Consider the following 19,566-nt stretch of genomic DNA (forward strand, 5'->3'; position numbering starts at 1 on the left):
AGAAATTCGTTAACAACAATATTTGTTTAAGTGTCAATGAGTTATATCTCAAATGGTATAGTCTCTTTATTTTTGGTAAAAAAAAAATATTTATTTAAGGACAAACTTTTTAAAAATTAAATAAAAATTATATATGACAACACTTTATTTATTTCTTATTAAACAAAGCGATGATATCAATGAACTATAATTTAAATTACATAATTTTTTTATACTCCTGAGAAGTTATGGTTCGAGTTTCATTTCTAACTTTGAAACAAGAAAGACGTGTGCTAATGTATTCATATTTTTAATTAGTGGACATGGACACTAAATAATACTATCTTAAAGCGTAATTAAAATTGGAACGATGACAATAGGATGAAAGAAAAGAAAGAAAAAGGTGAGGAAGGGGGAGGACAAAAATTGAGAGCGAGAAAGGAATTAACGAAAGCAATAATCCATTGTTATTACTGTATTTTAGAATAGTTAAGTTTACAGATAGGCGATAGATTTGGTAGTAATTAATAATCATTTGATAGCATTATTATTAGAATTCTGTAATAATTAACATTGAGGAGGGTCAGGAAGGTGGCACTTTTGAGGGAGCTGCATGGCGAGTTCTGGATCAATTCCCAAAGATGGCAACAACGGAGAATCCTTGAATGTGCAAAGGCATTTCAAGTCCGCCTTTGACAGCACCGAGCAGCACTCTTTCGTCGGCGGCAGAGGATTTGGCGCTGTCACGGCCGGCTTGCACGGCATCAAATCTCCAATTGACACGTTGCAGATCGACGGCAGCTGTCCCATGCAACCATGAAGCACTGCAACCACAGTTAATGCCATTATTGATAGTGCCACCATCCTCATCTTCTTCTTCTCACTCTCTCACTCTCTCACTCAGTTTAAAGTGTGAATGTGAAACACTGCTGGTGCTTTGCAGTTATATCGGCGCAGAATTGATTGCAGTCGGCAAAAGCAGCCTTGTCTTTGGCATTGTTTTACGCAGATTTTCATTGTCGTATCTCTAATCATGGCGTCATTATATCTTGTTTCTTTGTGTATCTTTCTGCATTATTTCCGCAGTCTCACTTTCTTTTTTACGAATAATAATGAAATATTACATTAATGAAGATAATTTTGGATGTTGATTCTAAAGTTGTCATCAATTTGTGCCAGAGAGAACATGTGAATCTCAGCATACTAACCATCTTTTAGTGGATGCTATTAAATCTCCTCTTGCAGTAAATTGGAGTGTTCAACCTGCTCAGCCAGAAAGAAATATCTTTATTGATGGAGTGGCAAATTATAGATACTAGTAGACTACTAATTTTACAATTTTTTGGTTTGTTTTCAATTTTAAGAGGATTTAATTATGAAAGATCATGAGAAAAATTAACGATTAACGATATTTTTTTAAATTTATTTTTAAAAGATATTTGTTTCAAATAGATTATAAAACATTTCTATAAGAGAATATAAGACTTTATATGTATTAATCTATTTTCTACTCAATTTTATTATAAACGTAGTAGAGAAATCTCAACAAAAGGATGATATTTTTTTATGTTGTCAAAAGTTGTGTAAATCTCTAAATTATTTTCTGCCTTTGGTGTTACACAAAAATATCGAAAAAAAGCCTAATTCGAATAGTTCAAATTGAAGGTTATCATCTTTTAAAATTTAGAATAATTATCCAGATCAGTTCTCAAGAATTTTAGAATCGGACATTTTAGTTTTTCAAAAAAATTAATACACAGATTAATCTTTAAGGTTTTACTCCAGCACTCCCCAATTCATTTTTTGACAGAGTAATTACCCAGATCAGTTCCCAAATATTTTAAAATCGAACATTTTAGTACCCAAGAAAAACTAATGTACAAATTAATCCCCAATATTTCTCTCTGTTAGACATAATAGTCCTCTGTCTAAAAATAAAATAAAATAAAATAATTATTATTAATTATACAATAATATTGTACTATTTTTTTGTATTTTTTAGACAAAAATAATGATAAATTTATTCATTAAGTTCTTATATATATAATCACTCAATAATAATAATAATAATAATAATAATAATAATAATAATAATAATAATAATAATAATAAATTATTAGAGATTATTTTATAAAAAATTTAAGATTAAAATTATTTGATATTTTTGTATTTAATATAATCAAAAGATGTCTTATGTAAAAAAATATATATTTGTATTAAAAAATATGTATTAAAAGAAAATATTTTAATTTGAATTTATATTAAATACATATTTTTTTAAAACAAACATATTTTTAAAATATTTACGGAAATAAATATTCCTCTCTTATAATAATAAATTTGGATTATTGATAATATTAATATTTTTTATGTACTAATTACATGCTACAAATTTGAATTATTGATAATATTAATATTTTTATTATTTTTATTTTTTTTAAAAAAATACATATATCTCATTTATAGTATAAACGAAATAAGAGAGGAATATTTATTTTCATAAATATTTTTTAAATTATTTATTTCGTTAATTATTATAATTAATTTATTTATTAAAGTAAAAAATCCTTTAAGTCTATCATAATTTTCTCTAGTATCTTCTTGACTCTTCTATTGTAATTTTCTTGGACATCCTCAGCTGATTAAGAGGAATTTCTTTTACCTGCTATCTGCTCTCTGTAGCACAGAGAACTTTTTTTTTTCTTTTTTCCTTCCTTCCTTTACATGCTACCTGCTCTCTGTAGCTCTGAGAACTTTTTTTTTCTTTTTTCCTTTCTTCCTTTACCTGCTACCTGCTCTCTGTAGCTCTAAGAACTTTTTTTTTCTTTTTTCCTTCCTTCCTTTACCTGCTACCTGCTCTCTGTAGCTCTGAGAACTTTTTTTTTATTTTTTCCTTCCTTCCTTTTTCTAAATTTTTACCTACTCTGCTGGTTATAAATTTTGTAGTTCCTTCACTCTCTCATAATTGTCCTAGATGTCACGCACCTCCTTCTCTTCATCCCTTTCCTTCTTTCCTTCTTCTAAATTTCTACATATCCTGCTGGCTGTAGATTTTTGTAGTTTCTCCAATCTCTCATAGTTGTCCTGGATGTCACGCGCCTCCATCTCTTCATCCCCTTCTTGTGATTTGCTCTGTTTTCATCTTCTTTCTTCTCTCCTGTTTAAAGATTTGGCTTGGTCTATTCTAGCTCATGGGTATATCTGGGTATGTCTAGATTCTACACTGCCATGGCCATTTTTTTGGTGTATTTTTTTTGCTGTGCTATATAATCCTACAGTTCATGTATGCAATAACAATCTTGAAGACACATATTTAAAATGATATTGAGAAGGTATTTAATGTATCTGTTTATGTTTGCTCCCTGAAACATCTCCCAATTAGAGTAATTTGCAGTGATACTCTCATATAGAGAGAAATTTTTTTTGTAGTTGTAGTAATTTTTTTTAAACATGACAGGACTAATGCTAAACTGGGCCTTTGGCCCGTGTTAGCCCAAGTAAAATTGTAAAATGGAAGAGGAAGCGCATAAAAATAAAAAAAAAGTAATAAAAAAATAAAAAAAAAAAACCGGAGCGGCAGAGGTATTGTACGACTAGCAAACTGCAAACAAAACCAGCAAAAAAAAAAAACGGGAATTCGAGCGGGCGCGGGCTAATTTTTTTTATATTGGCTAAATATAGGTGTAATACATTGTTATGGGAAAATTAGGTGTTTTTTTTATATGGTGTTTTATTCAAATCGGACGGTCCGATTTGTTTGTTAAAAAAATAAACTACAAATCGGAGGGTCCGATTTGCTTGAAGAACAAAACAAACACGAAATCGGAGGGTCCGATTTGTATTTTTTATTTTTTTTAATTTATTAAAATGGAAATCGGACGGTCCGATTTCAACATTAATTTTTTTTTATTTTTGAAATTACAAATCGGACCGTCCGTATTGTAATTTTAACTTTTTTTATTTTTTTTTAAACTGAAAACGGAGGGTCCGTTTTGTGCTTAAACCATATATATGTAAAATATTTCTCTTCTCCACATTGTTGTATTATTACCTTCTCTTCTCCATATAAAAAATCAAAAGCGGCGGGCGCGCATTGAAAAGGGATTTGCATTGAAATCTTCTTTTCAAAGTTTCCTTCTCTTTTCAACTGATCAACTCACTGTTACCGCTAACGCCTTCTCTCTTTCTCTCGGTGAAAAATGGAATAAATTTAATAAGAAAAAGTCTAGGGAGCCAATGACCTAAGCGTACAATGTGTACAATGAAGGTTTAAGAAGTATTAGAGATATGACCATTAGTGTTACATTATCCTGTCAGGTTACGCTTTTGGGATGAGTGGTTTCAGATATGGTATTAGAGTTCTAGATTCGAAAGGTCAAGAGTTCGATCCTTGGTGAACCCCAAAATCAGTTTAATTTTTTATTGAGATGTTTATTATCCTTGGTATCGTTCATTTTATTCATGGACCAAAAATTTAGCCCATTGTACACATTGTACACTTAAGCCATTGGCTCCCTAGCACTACTCATTTAATAATTACCAAAATAAATAATTAAAAAATATTTATCGAAATAAATATTCTTCTTTTATCTCGTTTACAGTATAAACGAGATATATGTATTTTTAAAAAAATAAAAATAATAAAAAATATTAATAATATCAATAATCTTTTTTGGCATGCAATTAGTACATAAAAAAGTTGATAGAAGATATAAAAATGAATATGTTTGATTAATTTTAGTTCATTTTAGATGATAAGGATTAACACGTTTATTTAAAAACCATTAAAATATCCACTATTTACACGATTACCTCTTTTCTAATTATCCACTATTTAAAAATTTAAAATATAATTTAAATATGTACTCCCATTAGTCCCATACAAAAAAAGAGTGAATGAATAAGGAAGAAAACAAATGTGTTGCCCACTATTAATAATGGGTAATGTGCAGTTAATAATGGACACACGTTTTCAGCACATTATTAATAATGGGCAGTTGCAACTTACAAAAATATCCATTTTAAAAAATTTTAAATTAAATTATAATCCAATTAGATTGATTTAAATTTGAAAAATAAAAATAACCTTTAGCCAATTGTCAGGATAGATTGATGAGATAGTGGAGAGAAAATTAAAACGGTTAGGTAGTGGGAGCTAACGTGAGAGAACCGTTTCAACTCTCTTCCCACTATCCCATCAGCTTTTTTGAGTACTAATTTATCAAACATATTCATTTTAATCTCTTCTACTAACCTTTTTATGTACTAATTACATGCTACAAATTTGGATTATTGATAATATTAATATTTTGTATGTACTAATTACATGCTACAAATTTGAATTATTGATAATATTAATATTTTTATTATTTTTATTTTTTAAAAAAAATACATATATCTTATTTATAGTGTAAACGAAATAAGAGAGGAATATTTATTTTCATAAATATTTTTTAAATTATTTATTTCGTTAATTATTATAATTAATTTATTTATTAAAGTAAAAAATCCTTTAAGTCTATCATAATTTTCTCTAGTATCTTCTTGACTCTTCTATTGTAATTTTCTTGGACATCCTCAGCTGATTAAGAGGAATTTCTTTTACCTGCTATCTGCTCTTTGTAGCTCTGAGAACTTTTTTTTTGCTTTCCCAGTCGGAGACGTGTTGTGAATAACTCCCAGGCGAAGAAAGTGAATCAAGGGGTTTCGTCATCGTCGTCCCCAAGTCGAAGAAGCCAGTACGAAGCCAATACGTCGCCCAAGGGTGTCGTGGTGGACGGCGATACGTCGCCCAAGGGTGTCGTGGTGGACGGCGCAGAGGTCACGACCTTTGCTGCTCAGCGAACAGAGGTATGTCATAGCCATTGTTGATTAATTTCATTTCATTCCCATTAGTTAGACATATTCTTGTACCTAATGAAATCATGTGATTGCTGAAAATTGGTAGAAAAGTTGGGTTAGGGTTTGTGTTACCTGTGGTTAGATACAATGTTTTCTGAGCTTGTGTTGGGTATTTTCATTTCCAGGAATGGCCACCATCCATATAACACTCTGTATTAATCATAGAGGACGGTTTGAGAGATGGCATGGTGGGTTAATTAGTTATACTGGTGGTGAAGTCACAGAAATCAATAGGGTGAATGTTGATACATTGAACGATTTTTTTATAACTGATTTGTTGAAGGACATTGGATATACGTCCGTTTCTAATTTTTACTGGCAAGAACCGGGGAAGGAGCTTCATGATGGGTTGAGGGACCTAAGGGTTGATATGGACGTAGTTAGAATGTATGAGGCAGCCATGAAGAATGGTAACAAAATCAATGTGTATACAGAGCATCCGGTGGACCAGGCTGTGATTGTTGAGGAGAACAATATGACTCCGTCAAAGAGGAGAGTAAAGACATGTGCCAAAAGGACGCCAACACCAAAGAAGAGTCCAAAGAGAAGATTGGTAATAGTGGAAGATCATGATGATGCTGAAATTGTAGGTAATGTGCAAGTTGTGAAAAAGAACCAAAGAAGGGGTGAGGACAGTCACAGTGTGCCCCAAAAAGAGGATACTCACAGTGTGCCCCAGGAGACAGCAGATCCACCACCAGCATCATCCCATGGAGCAGGATAGTTTTCTCAGCCTCCTCCAACCCCTGTCCTACCAGATCAGCCACCATCAAGTCAGTCACAACCCTCCCAGCAGCCTGAAGCCAATGTTTATGAACCTGTTGAACTCGAACAACTTACCCAATACACCCCACAGCCGTGTAGGAATCCACTTTCCCAATCGATCCCCGATTCAGGCCGATCCTCTGATTCCAATAGGGTCCCCCAAACTAATCAAAGCAATCCTTCATTTGAGGTTGATGGAGGGTAAAAGGGGAAAAAGAGGAGATCAACCAGGAGGCCTCCCCCTACAGGGCAATCCTTTATCCCGAACCATGATCCGGACAAGCCACCAACCTTTTATGTGCCAGTTCAGGAGGATGAATTCTCTGATGAAAACCCTGGACATCATTGCTATTCTTCAGAGGACTTGCATAGCATAGCAAGTGACGATGATACTGAGACTCCGGTTTTTCCTCAGAGCAATGCTGATGCCCCGGTTAGCCAGGTGAGGTTGGAATTGGGGGTGGAGTTTGAGACTCTGAACCAGTTCAGGAAGGCTGTCCGAAAGTTTAATATCCACATTGGCAGGAGCATATTCTTTGCTCCTTGTGACTCAACAAGATCCAAGGCTATATGCTATGATGAGGACTGTCCTTGGCAAATCTACTGTGTCAAGAGAACGTTTCCCGCAAGCTATCAGGTAAAGACATTTGTTAATGAACACACTTGTAGCAGAGATAATTACTGTAAGTCAGCAGATGGGAAATGGGTAATTGATGAGCTAGAGGAGAGGATTAGAGTTCAACCAAACTTAACAGTGAGGGAGGCTGACCAATATTTCAGGTCTGAGTATGATGTACTCATCAATGAGAGGAAATTTTACAGATCTATGAAGAAGGCGAAGGAGAGGATTGAGGGTTCCGAGATTGCACAGTATGCAAGACTGCGTGATTATGGTAATGAAATACTAAAGACAAACCCTGGCTCGACAGTAAGGATACATACGAATCCTATGCCTGATTCGAATCCTTTGTTTCTGAGGATATATGTATGCTTTGATGCGTGCAAGAAGGGATTTGTGGGAGGTTGTAGACCTTTAATAGGTTTGGATGGGATCTTTCTTAGAGGGTACTACGGGGGGCAGTTATTGACAGCAATAGGACAGGACGCAAATAATCATATCTATCCGATTGCCTATGCAATTGTGGAGTCAGAAAATAAAGAAAGTTGGAAGTGGTTCCTAGAGATACTACAAGAGGACGTCGGAGATTTTCAGGCAAATGGCTTCAACTTTATGTCAGATATGCAGAAGGTACCCTTTGTGATTAATTTAGTGCAATGAAATCTGGTGTACTATGTAGAGAGTCTTCTTCTTTTTCATTATGCCTGTTTACGGGTGCTACAGGCCGGGGAACAGCTGGTCGGGGTGGATTTCATAGCAGGGGACGTGGAAGGAAAGGCGCATTCAGTGGATCAAAAATAGGTGTTTCAAGTGGGAGCAGCAACTCAACTCCACTTTGATAGAAACTCATGGGTTTGGAGACTCAATCAGCATAGGAATTTCATGGTTCATTAATGTTATGTTTTCTTTTTTTAATGTACTCGACAATGGTCGTCAAAAACTGATGCTGGCATTTGGTTGTTTTGTTATATTAAAGAGCAACTCGAGACTCTTGTATTGTGTAATTATCATGGTCTGGTTTAGGATAAGGTAGTTAAACTTGATTTCAGTGTGTTTTTTTGAGCAACCAAACATGGTCTGGTTTGGCTTATGTCATAAGTCTTATTTTTTGTAAATCAAAATCCTCTATTTACAATGGTTATGTTATCAGTCTTTTGACAGCACAGCATTTTTTAATTTTAGATGAATCCTTAGAATAGAAACTGAAAGCATACTGTTGCTATGTTTCTTGTTCTACTTATACTTGCTTCTTAAGAGGAAGAGACAGATTCAGGTGAGTGTACAATAGCATTGTTTCAAGATAAACTTTATGTCAATCTACATGGCTGCATCAACTACAACTAAACATAACACTACCAGAGATCGAAATCTTCATGCCTATGTTAATGCATCAGAATTAATAAAAACCAGATCAAAGTTATACAATCACTTAAGCAGCATGTCATACCAAAGTTCCCAACTCATACACATCTTACACTTTCATAACCAAATACAACTCAAAAATTAAACACAAGGCAACCCCCAACGCAATGGTTGAGAGCAACAGTCTCATTCCCTAAGTTCTCCCCTAACTTCACCCCTAAATTTTTCCAATTTCCTGGACATCATCGACGATGCTGTCTGATTTTCCAGACCTGTCGTTACAGTCACGCCATCCTCATGCCTTGGATAAGACTGATCGGAATTTCTTTTTGCTAAAGCTCTTGCTAAGCCCTCCCATCCTTCTTCAATTTCATCCACCCACACAAAGTATTTGCAATCTCTTGTCTGGAAAAAATAAACCAACCGAATAGTCAACAACAATATCAAAAATAGATTTCTAACCTGAACAAGAACACAGCGTGTACATTACCCCCCACCCAGGACATCTAATGAACCATCTGTTAGGATTTGTCATGGTGCCAGACTCTATCAACACAACATCCCTCCCACACAAGCATTTCCCGTCGAGCATCTTTCCCTTCATCCTCTTCGAACTCGATGAACTGCTGCGAGTTCCATCACTTGCAGGAGAGTTATATCTTCGCAACGACATGCCAGGGCTCACGAGAAAATTCCTTCTCTCCTTATGTGCACTTGAAACTGGATGAGGTTGAAGTCAATTGCATTTACTGGGGTGTGGTTCGAATTGGGGAAGATGACTCCCTAGGGTTTCCACTTCATGGGTTAATCCTCATAATAACGTTCAAATCCACGTAGATAGGGTTTGGGGGGTTTGGAGTGCCACGTAGGTTCGTTTAAGCACGAAGCTGGTGTCAAACCAAGGCAGGGTATATCTGTCACACGGACCGCATCTTCAATGGGTACAAAGTTAGTTTTGGTCTTATATGGATACAATTGTCAGCGTTCTCATCTTTTATGGGTACATTTGGTCATTTATTCAAATTTAAAATATAATTTAAATATGTACTCCCATTCGTCCCATACAAAAAAAGAGTGAATGAATAAGAAAGAAAACAAATGTGTTGCCCACTATTAATAATGGGTAATGTGCAGTTAATAATGGACACACGTTTTCAGCACATTATTAATAATGGGCAGTTGCAACTTACAAAAATATCCATTTTAAAAAATTTTAAATTAAATTATAATCCAATTAGATTGATTTAAATTTGAAAAATAAAAATAACCTTTAGCCAATTGTTAGGAGAGATTGATGAGATAGTGGAGAGAGAATTAAAACGGTTAGGTAGTGGGAGCTAACGTGAGAGAACCGTTTCAATTCTCTTCCCACTATCCCATCAGCCTTTTTGAGTACTAATTTATCAAACATATCCATTTTAATCTCTTCTACTAACCTTTTTATGTACTAATTACATGCTACAAATTTGGATTATTGATAATATTAATATTTTTTATGTACTAATTACATGCTACAAATTTGAATTATTGATAATATTAATATTTTTATTATTTTTATTTTTTTAAAAAAAATACATATATCTCATTTATAGTGTAAATGAAATAAGAGAGGAATATTTATTTTCATAAATATTTTTTAAATTATTTATTTCGTTAATTATTATAATTAATTTATTTATTAAAGTAAAAAATCCTTTAAGTCTATCATAATTTTCTCTAGTATCTTCTTGACTCTTCTATTGTAATTTTCTTGGACATCCTCAGCAGATTAAGAGGAATTTCTTTTACATGCTATCTACTCTTTGTAGTTCTGAGAACTTTTTTTTTCTTTTTTCCTTCCTTCCTTTACCTGTTACCTGCTCTTTGTAACTGTGAGAACTTTTTTTTCTTTTTTCCTTTCTTCCTTTATGTGCTACCTGCTCTCTGTAGCTCTAAGAATTTTTTTTCTTCCTGCTCTCTGTAGCTCTAAGAACTTTTTTTTTCCTTCCTTCCTTTACCTGTTACCTGTTCTCTGTAGCTCTGAGAACTTTTTTTTTTCTTTTTTCCTTCCTTCCTTTTTCTAAATTTCTACCTACTCTGCTGGCTATAAATTTTGTAGTTCCTTCACTCTCTCATAATTGTCCTAGATGTCACGCACCTCCTTCTCTTCATTCCTTTCCTTCTTTCCTTCTTCTAAATTTCTACCTATCCTGCTGGCTGTAGATTTTTGTAGTTTCTCCACTCTCTCATAGTTGTCCTGGAGGTCACGCGCCTCCATTGCCATGGCCATTTTTTTGGTGTATATTTTTTGCTGTGCTATATAATCCTACAGTTCATGCATGCAGTAACAATCTTGAAGACACATATTTAAAATGATATTGAGAAGGTATTTAATGTATCTGTTTATGCTTGCTCCCTGAAGCATCTCCCAATTAGAGTAATTTGCAGTGGTACTCTTATGTAGAGAGAAATTTTTTTTGTAGTTGTAGTGAATTTTTTTTCGATAAACTGTAGTGATTTTTTTTAAACATGACAGGACTAAAGCTAAACTGGGCCTTTGGCCCGTGTTAGCCTAAGTAAGATTGTAAAATGGAAGAGGAAGCGCATAAAAACCGAAAAAAGTTTTAGATGATAAGGATTAACACGTTTATTTAAAAACAATTAAAATATCCACTATTTACACGATTACCTCTTTTCTAATTACCCACTATTTAAAAATTTAAAATATAATTTAAATATGTACTCCCATTCGTCCCATACAAAAAAAGAGTGAATGAATAAGAAAGAAAACAAATGTGTTGCCCACTATTAATAATGGATAATGTGCAGTTAATAATGGACACACGTTTTCAGCACATTATTAATAATGGGCAGTTGCAACTTACAAAAATATCCATTTTAAAAAATTTTAAATTAAATTATAATCTAATTAGATTGATTTAAATTTGAAAAATAAAAATAACTTTTAGCCAATTGTTAGGAGAGATTGATGAGATAGTGGAGAGAGAATTAAAACGGTTAGGTAGTGGGAGCTAACGTGAGAGAACCATTTCAATTCTCTTCTCACTATCCCATCAGCCTTTTTGAGTACTAATTTATCAAACATATCCATTTTAATCTCTTCTACTAACTTTTTTATGTACTAATTACATGCTACAAATTTGGATTATTGATAATATTAATATTTTTTATGTACTAATTACATGCTACAAATTTGAATTATTGATAATATTAATATTTTTTTATTTTTATTTTTAAAAAAAAATACATATATCTCATTTATAGTGTAAACGAAATAAGAGAGGAATATTTATTTTCATAAATATTTTTTAAATTATTTATTTCGTTAATTATTATAATTAATTTATTTATTAAAGTAAAAAATCCTTTAAGTCTATCATAATTTTCTCTAGTATCTTCTTGACTCTTCTATTGTAATTTTCTTGGACATCCTCAGCTGATTAAGAGGAATTTCTTTTACATGCTATCTACTCTTTGTAGCTCTGAGAACTTTTTTTTCTTCTTTTTTCCTTCCTTCCTTTACCTGTTACCTGCTCTTTGTAACTCTGAGAACTTTTTTTTTCTTTTTTCCTTTCTTCCTTTTTCTGCTACCTGCTCTCTGTAGCTCTAAGAATTTTTTTTTCCTTCCTACTCTCTGTAGCTCTAAGAACTTTTTTTTTCCTTCTTTCCTTTACCTGTTACCTGCTCTCTGTAGCTCTGAGAACTTTTTTTTTCTTTTTTCCTTCCTTCCTTTTTCTAAATTTCTACCTACTCTGCTGGCTATAAATTTTGTAGTTCCTTCACTCTCTCATAATTGTCCTAGATGTCACACACCTCCTTCTCTTCATTCCTTTCCTTCTTTCCTTCTTCTAAATTTCTACCTATCCTGCTGGCTGTAGATTTTTGTAATTTCTCCACTCTCTCATAGTTGTCCTGGAGGTCACGCGCCTCCATCTCTTCATCCCCTTCTTGTGATTTGCTCTGTTTCCATCTTCTTTCTTCTCTCCTATCTAAGGATTTGGCTTGGTCTATTCTAGCTCATGGGTATATCTGGGTATGTCTAGATTCTACACTGCCATGGCCATTTTTTTGGTGTATATTTTTTGCTGTGCTATATAATCCTACAGTTCATGCATGCAGTAACAATCTTGAAGACACATATTTAAAATGATATTGAGAAGGTATTTAATGTATCTGTTTATGCTTGCTCCCTGAAGCATCTCCCAATTAGAGTAATTTGCAGTGGTACTCTCATGTAGAGAGAAATTTTTTTTGTAGTTGTAGTAAATTTTTTTTCGATAAACTGTAGTGATTTTTTTTAAACATGACAGGACTAAAGCTAAACTGGGCCTTTGGCCGTGTTAGCCTAAGTAAGATTTTAAAATGGAAGAGGAAGCACATAAAAATCGAAAAAAGTTTTAGATGATAAGGATTAACACGTTTATTTAAAAACAATTAAAATATCCACTATTTACACGATTACCTCTTTTCTAATTACCCACTATTTAAAAATTTAAAATATAATTTAAATATGTACTCCCATTCGTCCCATACAAAAAAAGAGTGAATGAATAAGAAAGAAAACAAATGTGTTGCCCACTATTAATAATGGGTAATGTGCAGTTAATAATGGACACACGTTTTCAGCACATTATTAATAATGGGCAGTTGCAACTTACAAAAATATCCATTTTAAAAAATTTTAAATTAAATTATAATCCAATTAGATTGATTTAAATTTGAAAAATAAAAATAACCTTTAGCCAATTATTAGGAGAGATTGATGAGATAGTGGAGAGAGAATTAAAACGGTTAGGTAGTGGGAGCTAACGTGAGAGAACCGTTTCAATTCTCTTCCCACTATCCCATCAACCTTTTTGAGTACTAATTTATCAAACATATCCATTTTAATTTCTTCTACTAACCTTTTTATGTACTAATTACATGCTACAAATTGGGATTATTGATAATATTAATATTTTTTATGTACTAATTACATGCTACAAATTTGAATTATTGATAATATTAATATTTTTATTATTTTTATTTTAAAAAAAAAATACATATATCTCATTTATAGTGTAAACGAAATAAGAGAGGAATATTTATTTTCATAAATATTTTTTAAATTATTTATTTCGTTAATTATTATAATTAATTTATTTATTAAAGTAAAAAATCCTTTAAGTCTATCATAATTTTCTCTAGTATCTTCTTGACTCTTCTATTGTAATTTTCTTGGACATCGTCAGCTGATTAAGAGGAATTTATTTTACATGCTATCTACTCTTTGTAGCTCTGAGAACTTTTTTTTTTCTTTTTTCCTTCCTTCCTTTACCTGTTACCTGCTCTCTGTAGCTCTGAGAACTTTTTTTTTCTTTTTTCCTTTCTTCCTTTATCTGCTACATGCTCTCTGTAGCTCTAAGAACTTTTTTTTTCCTTCCTGCTCTCTGTAGCTCTAAGAACTTTTTTTTTCCTTCCTTCCTTTACCTGTTACCTGCTCTCTCTAGCTCTGAGAATTTTTTTTTTCTTTTTTCCTTCCTTCCTTTTTCTAAATTTCTACCTACTCTGCTGGCTATAAATTTTGTAGTTCCTTCACTCTCTCATAATTGTCCTAGATGTCACGCACCTCCTTCTCTTTATTCCTTTCCTTCTTTCCTTCTTCTAAATTTCTACCTATCCTGCTGGCGGTAGATTTTTGTAGTTTCTCCATTCTCTCATAGTTGTCCTGGAGGTCACGCGCCTCCATCTCTTCATCCCCTTCTTGTGATTTGCTCTGTTTCCATCTTCTTTCTTCTCTCCTATTTAAGGATTTGGCTTGGTCTATTCTAGCTCATGGGTATATCTGGGTATGTCTAGATTCTACACTGCCATGGCCATTTTTTTGGTGTATATTTTTTGCTGTGCTATATAATCCTACAGTTCATGCATGCAGTAACAATCTTGAAGACACATATTTAAAATGATATTGAGAAGGTATTTAATGTATCTGTTTATACTTGCTCCCTGAAGCATCTCCCAATTAGAGTAATTTGCAGTGGTACTCTCATGTAGAGAGAAATTTTTTTTGTAGTTGTAGTGAATTTTTTTTCGATAAACTGTAGTGATTTTTTTTAAACATGACAGGACTAAAGCTAAACTGGGCCTTTGGCCCGTGTTAGCCTAAGTAAGATTGTAAAATGGAAGAGGAAGCGCATAAAAACCGAAAAAAGTTTTAGATGATAAGGATTAACACGTTTATTTAAAAACAATTAAAATATCCACTATTTACACGATTACCTCTTTTCTAATTACCCACTATTTAAAAATTTAAAATATAATTTAAATATGTACTCCCATTCGTCCCATACAAAAAAGAGTGAATGAATAAGAAAGAAAACAAATGTGTTGCCCACTATTAATAATGGGTAATGTGCAGTTAATAATGGACACACGTTTTCAGCACATTATTAATAATGGGCAGTTGCAACTTACAAAAATATCCATTTTAAAAAATTTTAAATTAAATTATAATCCAATTAGATTGATTTAAATTTGAAAAATAAAAATAACCTTTAGCCAATTATTAGGAGAGATTGATGAGATAGTGGAGAGAGAATTAAAACGGTTAGGTAGTGGGAGCTAACGTGAGAGAACCGTTTCAATTCTCTTCCCACTATCCCATCAGCCTTTTTGAGTACTAATTTATCAAACATATCCATTTTAATTTCTTCTACTAACCTTTTTATGTACTAATTACATGTTACAAATTGGGATTATTGATAATATTAATATTTTTTATGTACTAATTACATGCTACAAATTTGAATTATTGATAATATTAATATTTTTATTATTTTTATTTTTTAAAAAAAATACATATATCTCATTTATAGTGTAAACGAAATAAGAGAGGAATATTTATTTTCATAAATATTTTTTAAATTATTTATTTCGTTAATTATTATAATTAATTTATTTATTAAAGTAAAAAATCCTTTAAGTCTATCATAATTTTCTCTAGTATCTTCTTGACTCTTCTATTGTAATTTTCTTGGACATCGTCAGCTGATTAAGAGGAATTTATTTTACATGCTATCTACTCTTTGTAGCTCTGAGAACTTTTTTTTTTCTTTTTTCCTTCCTTCCTTTACCTGTTACCTGCTCTCTGTAGCTCTGAGAACTTTTTTTTTCTTTTTTCCTTTCTTCCTTTATCTGCTACATGCTCTCTGTAGCTCTAAGAACTTTTTTTTTCTTTTTTCCTTTCTTCCTTTATCTGCTACATGCTCTCTGTAGCTCTAAGAACTTTTTTTTTCCTTCCTGCTCTCTGTAGCTCTAAGAACTTTTTTTTTCCTTCCTTCCTTTACCTGTTACCTGCTCTCTGTAGCTCTGAGAACTTTTTTTTTCTTTTTTCCTTCCTTCCTTTTTCTAAATTTCTACCTACTCTGCTGGCTATAAATTTTGTAGTTCCTTCACTCTCTCATAATTGTCCTAGATGTCACGCACCTCCTTCTCTTCATTCCTTTCCTTCTTTCCTTCTTCTAAATTTCTACCTATCCTGCTGGCGGTAGATTTTTGTAGTTTCTCCATTCTCTCATAGTTGTCCTGGAGGTCACGCGCCTCCATCTCTTCATCACCTTCTTGTGATTTGCTCTGTTTCCATCTTCTTTCTTCTCTCCTATTTAAGGATTTGGCTTGGTCTATTCTAGCTCATGGGTATATCTGGGTATGTCTAGATTCTACACTGCCATGGCCATTTTTTTGGTGTATATTTTTTGCTGTGCTATATAATCCTACAGTTCATGCATGCAGTAACAATCTTGAAGACACATATTTAAAATGATATTGAGAAGGTATTTAATGTATCTGTTTATGCTTGCTCCCTGAAGCATCTCCCAATTAGAGTAATTTGCAGTGGTACTCTCATGTAGAGAGAAATTTTTTTTGTAGTTGTAGTGAATTTTTATTCGATAAACTGTAGTGATTTTTTTTAAACATGACAGGACTAATGCTAAACTGGGCCTTTGGCCCGTGTTAGCCCAAGTAAGATTGTAAAATGGAAGAGGAAACGCATAAAAATCGAAAAAAGTTTTAGATGATAAGGATTAACACGTTTATTTAAAAACCATTAAAATATCCACTATTTACACGATTACCTCTTTTCTAATTACCCACTATTTAAAAATTTAAAATATAATTTAAATATGTACTCCCATTAGTCCCATACAAAAAGAGAGTGAATGAATAAGGAAGAAAACAAATGTGTTGCCCACTATTAATAATGGGTAATGTGCAGATAATAATGGACACACGTTTTCAGCACATTATTAATAATGGGCAGTTGCAACTTACAAAAATATCCATTTTAAAAAATTTTAAATTAAATTATAATCCAATTAGATTGATTTAAATTTGAAAAATAAAAATAACCTTTAGCCAATTGTTAGGAGAGATTGATGAGATAGTGGAGAGAGAATTAAAACGGTTAGGTAGTGGGAGCTAACGTGAGAGAACCGTTTCAATTCTCTTCCCACTATCTCATCAGCCTTTTTGAGTACTAATTTATCAAACATATCCATTTTAATCTCTTCTACTAACCTTTTTATGTACTAATTACATGCTACAAATTTGGATTATTGATAATATTAATATTTTTTGTGTACTAATTACATGCTACAAATTTGAATTATTGATAATATTAATATTTTTATTATTTTCATTTTTTTAAAAAAAATACATATATCTCATTTATAGTGTAAACGAAATAAGAGAGGAATATTTATTTTCATAAATATTTTTTAAATTATTTATTTCGTTAATTATTATAATTAATTTATTTATTAAAGTAAAAAATCCTTTAAGTCTATCATAATTTTCTCTAGTATCTTCTTGACTCTTCTATTGTAATTTTCTTGGACATCCTCAGCAGATTAAGAGGAATTTCTTTTACATGCTATCTACTCTTTGTAGCTCTGAGAACTTTTTTTTTTCTTTTTTCCTTCCTTCCTTTCTGAGAACTTTTTTTTTCTTTTTTCCTTTCTTCCTTTATGTGCTACCTGCTCTCTGTAGCTCTAAGAATTTTTTTTCCTTCCTACTCTCTGTAGCTCTAAGAACTTTTTTTTCCTTCATTCCTTTACCTGTTACCTGCTCTCTGTAGCTCTGAGAACTTTTTTTTTCTTTTTTCCTTCCTTCCTTTTTCTAAATTTCTACCTACTCTGCTGGTTATAAATTTTGTAGTTCCTTCACTCTCTCATAATTGTCCTAGATGTCACGCACCTCCTTCTCTTCATTCCTTTCCTTCTTTCCTTCTTCTAAATTTCTACCTATTCTGCTGGCTGTAGATTTTTGTAGTTTCTCCATTCTCTCATAGTTGTCCTGGAGGTCACGCGCCTCCATCTCTTCATCCCCTTCTTGTGATTTGCTCTGTTTCCATCTTCTTTCTTCTCTCCTATTTAAGGATTTGGCTTGGTCTATTCTAGCTCATGGGTATATCTGGGTATGTCTAGATTCTACACTGCCATGGCCATTTTTTTGGTGTATATTTTTTGCTGTGCTATATAATCCTACAGTTCATGCATGCAGTAACAATCTTGAAGACACATATTTAAAATGATATTGAGAAGGTATTTAATGTATCTGTTTATACTTGCTCCCTGAAGCATCTCCCAATTAGAGTAATTTGCAGTGGTACTCTCATGTAGAGAGAAATTTTTTTTGTAGTTGTAGTGAATTTTTTTCGATAAACTGTAGTGATTTTTTTTAAACATGACAGGACTAAAGCTAAACTGGGCCTTTGGCCCGTGTTAGCCTAAGTAAGATTGTAAAATGGAAGAGGAAGCGCATAAAAACCGAAAAAAGTTTTAGATGATAAGGATTAACACGTTTATTTAAAAACAATTAAAATATCCACTATTTACACGATTACCTCTTTTCTAATTACCCACTATTTAAAAATTTAAAAGAATAAATGACCAAATGTACCCATGAAAGATGAGAACGCTGACAATTGTACCCATATAAGACCAAAACTAACTTTGTACCCATTGAAGATGCGGTCCGTGTGACAGATATACCCTGCCTTGGTTTGACACCAGCTTCGTGCTTAAACGAACCTACGTGGCACTCCAAACCCCCCAAACCCCTATCTACGTGGATTAAACCTTTTTTTTTGCTAACTGTTTGGTTTTTGAGGAACATTGCGCGGGAGAGGAATGGTGTGCCCTAGCAGAGGACTTTAGGTCGCGATCGCTTGCTTTCCCAGTCGGAGACGTGTTGTGAATAACTCCCAGGCGAAGAAGGTGAATCAAGGGGTTTCGTCATCGTCGTTCCCAAGTCGAAGAAGCCAGTACGAAGCCAATACGTCGCCCAAGGGTGTCGTGGTGGACGGCGATACGTCGCCCAAGGGTGTCGTGGTGGACGGCGCAGAGGTCACGACCTTTGCTGCTCAGCGAACAGAGGTATGTCATAGCCATTGTTGATTAATTTCATTTCATTCCCATTAGTTAGACATATTCTTGTACCTAATGAAATCATGTGATTGCTGAAAATTGGTAGAAAAGTTGGGTTAGGGTTTGTGTTACCTGTGGTTAGATACAATGTTTTCTGAGCTTGTGTTGGGTATTTTCATTTCCAGGAATGGCCACCATCCATATAACACTCTGTATTAATCATAGAGGACGGTTTGAGAGATGGCATGGTGGGTTAATTAGTTATACTGGTGGTGAAGTCACAGAAATCAATAGGGTGAATGTTGATACATTGAACGATTTTTTTATAACTGATTTGTTGAAGGACATTGGATATACGTCCGTTTCTAATTTTTACTGGCAAGAACCGGGGAAGGAGCTTCATGATGGGTTGAGGGACCTAAGGGTTGATATGGACGTAGTTAGAATGTATGAGGCAGCCATGAAGAATGGTAACAAAATCAATGTGTATACAGAGCATCCGGTGGACCAGGCTGTGATTGTTGAGGAGAACAA

At 33.1% G+C, this 19,566-nt stretch overlaps 1 protein-coding gene across 1 annotated transcript; it reads left to right on the forward strand.

Moving 5' to 3' along the window:
* The first annotated feature begins 6,839 nt into the window (after positions 1 to 6,839).
* On the forward strand, positions 6,840 to 8,065 carry LOC130950336 (uncharacterized). The gene is made up of 3 exons (XM_057878842.1): positions 6,840 to 6,894; positions 7,005 to 7,894; positions 7,988 to 8,065. Exons 1-3 carry the CDS (start codon positions 6,840 to 6,842, stop codon positions 8,063 to 8,065), a joined length of 1,023 nt encoding a protein of 340 aa, XP_057734825.1.
* Positions 8,066 to 19,566: the final 11,501 nt, after the last annotated feature.

Source organism: Arachis stenosperma, chromosome 9 (genome assembly GCF_014773155.1).
Source record: "Arachis stenosperma cultivar V10309 chromosome 9, arast.V10309.gnm1.PFL2, whole genome shotgun sequence".
Classification (NCBI taxonomy): Eukaryota; Viridiplantae; Streptophyta; class Magnoliopsida; order Fabales; family Fabaceae; genus Arachis; species Arachis stenosperma.

Bases quoted from the DNA above. Each gene is read 5' to 3' on its own strand.
- LOC130950336 (XM_057878842.1), top strand. From the start codon at position 6,840: ATGGAGGGTAAAAGGGGAAAAAGAGGAGATCAACCAGGAGGCCTCCCC. The intron at 6,895-7,004 runs GCAATCCTTTAT...GCTATTCTTCAG, and splicing joins AGGAGGCCTCCCCCTACAGG to AGGACTTGCATAGCATAGCA. The intron at 7,895-7,987 runs GTACCCTTTGTG...CGGGTGCTACAG, and splicing joins TTATGTCAGATATGCAGAAG to GCCGGGGAACAGCTGGTCGG.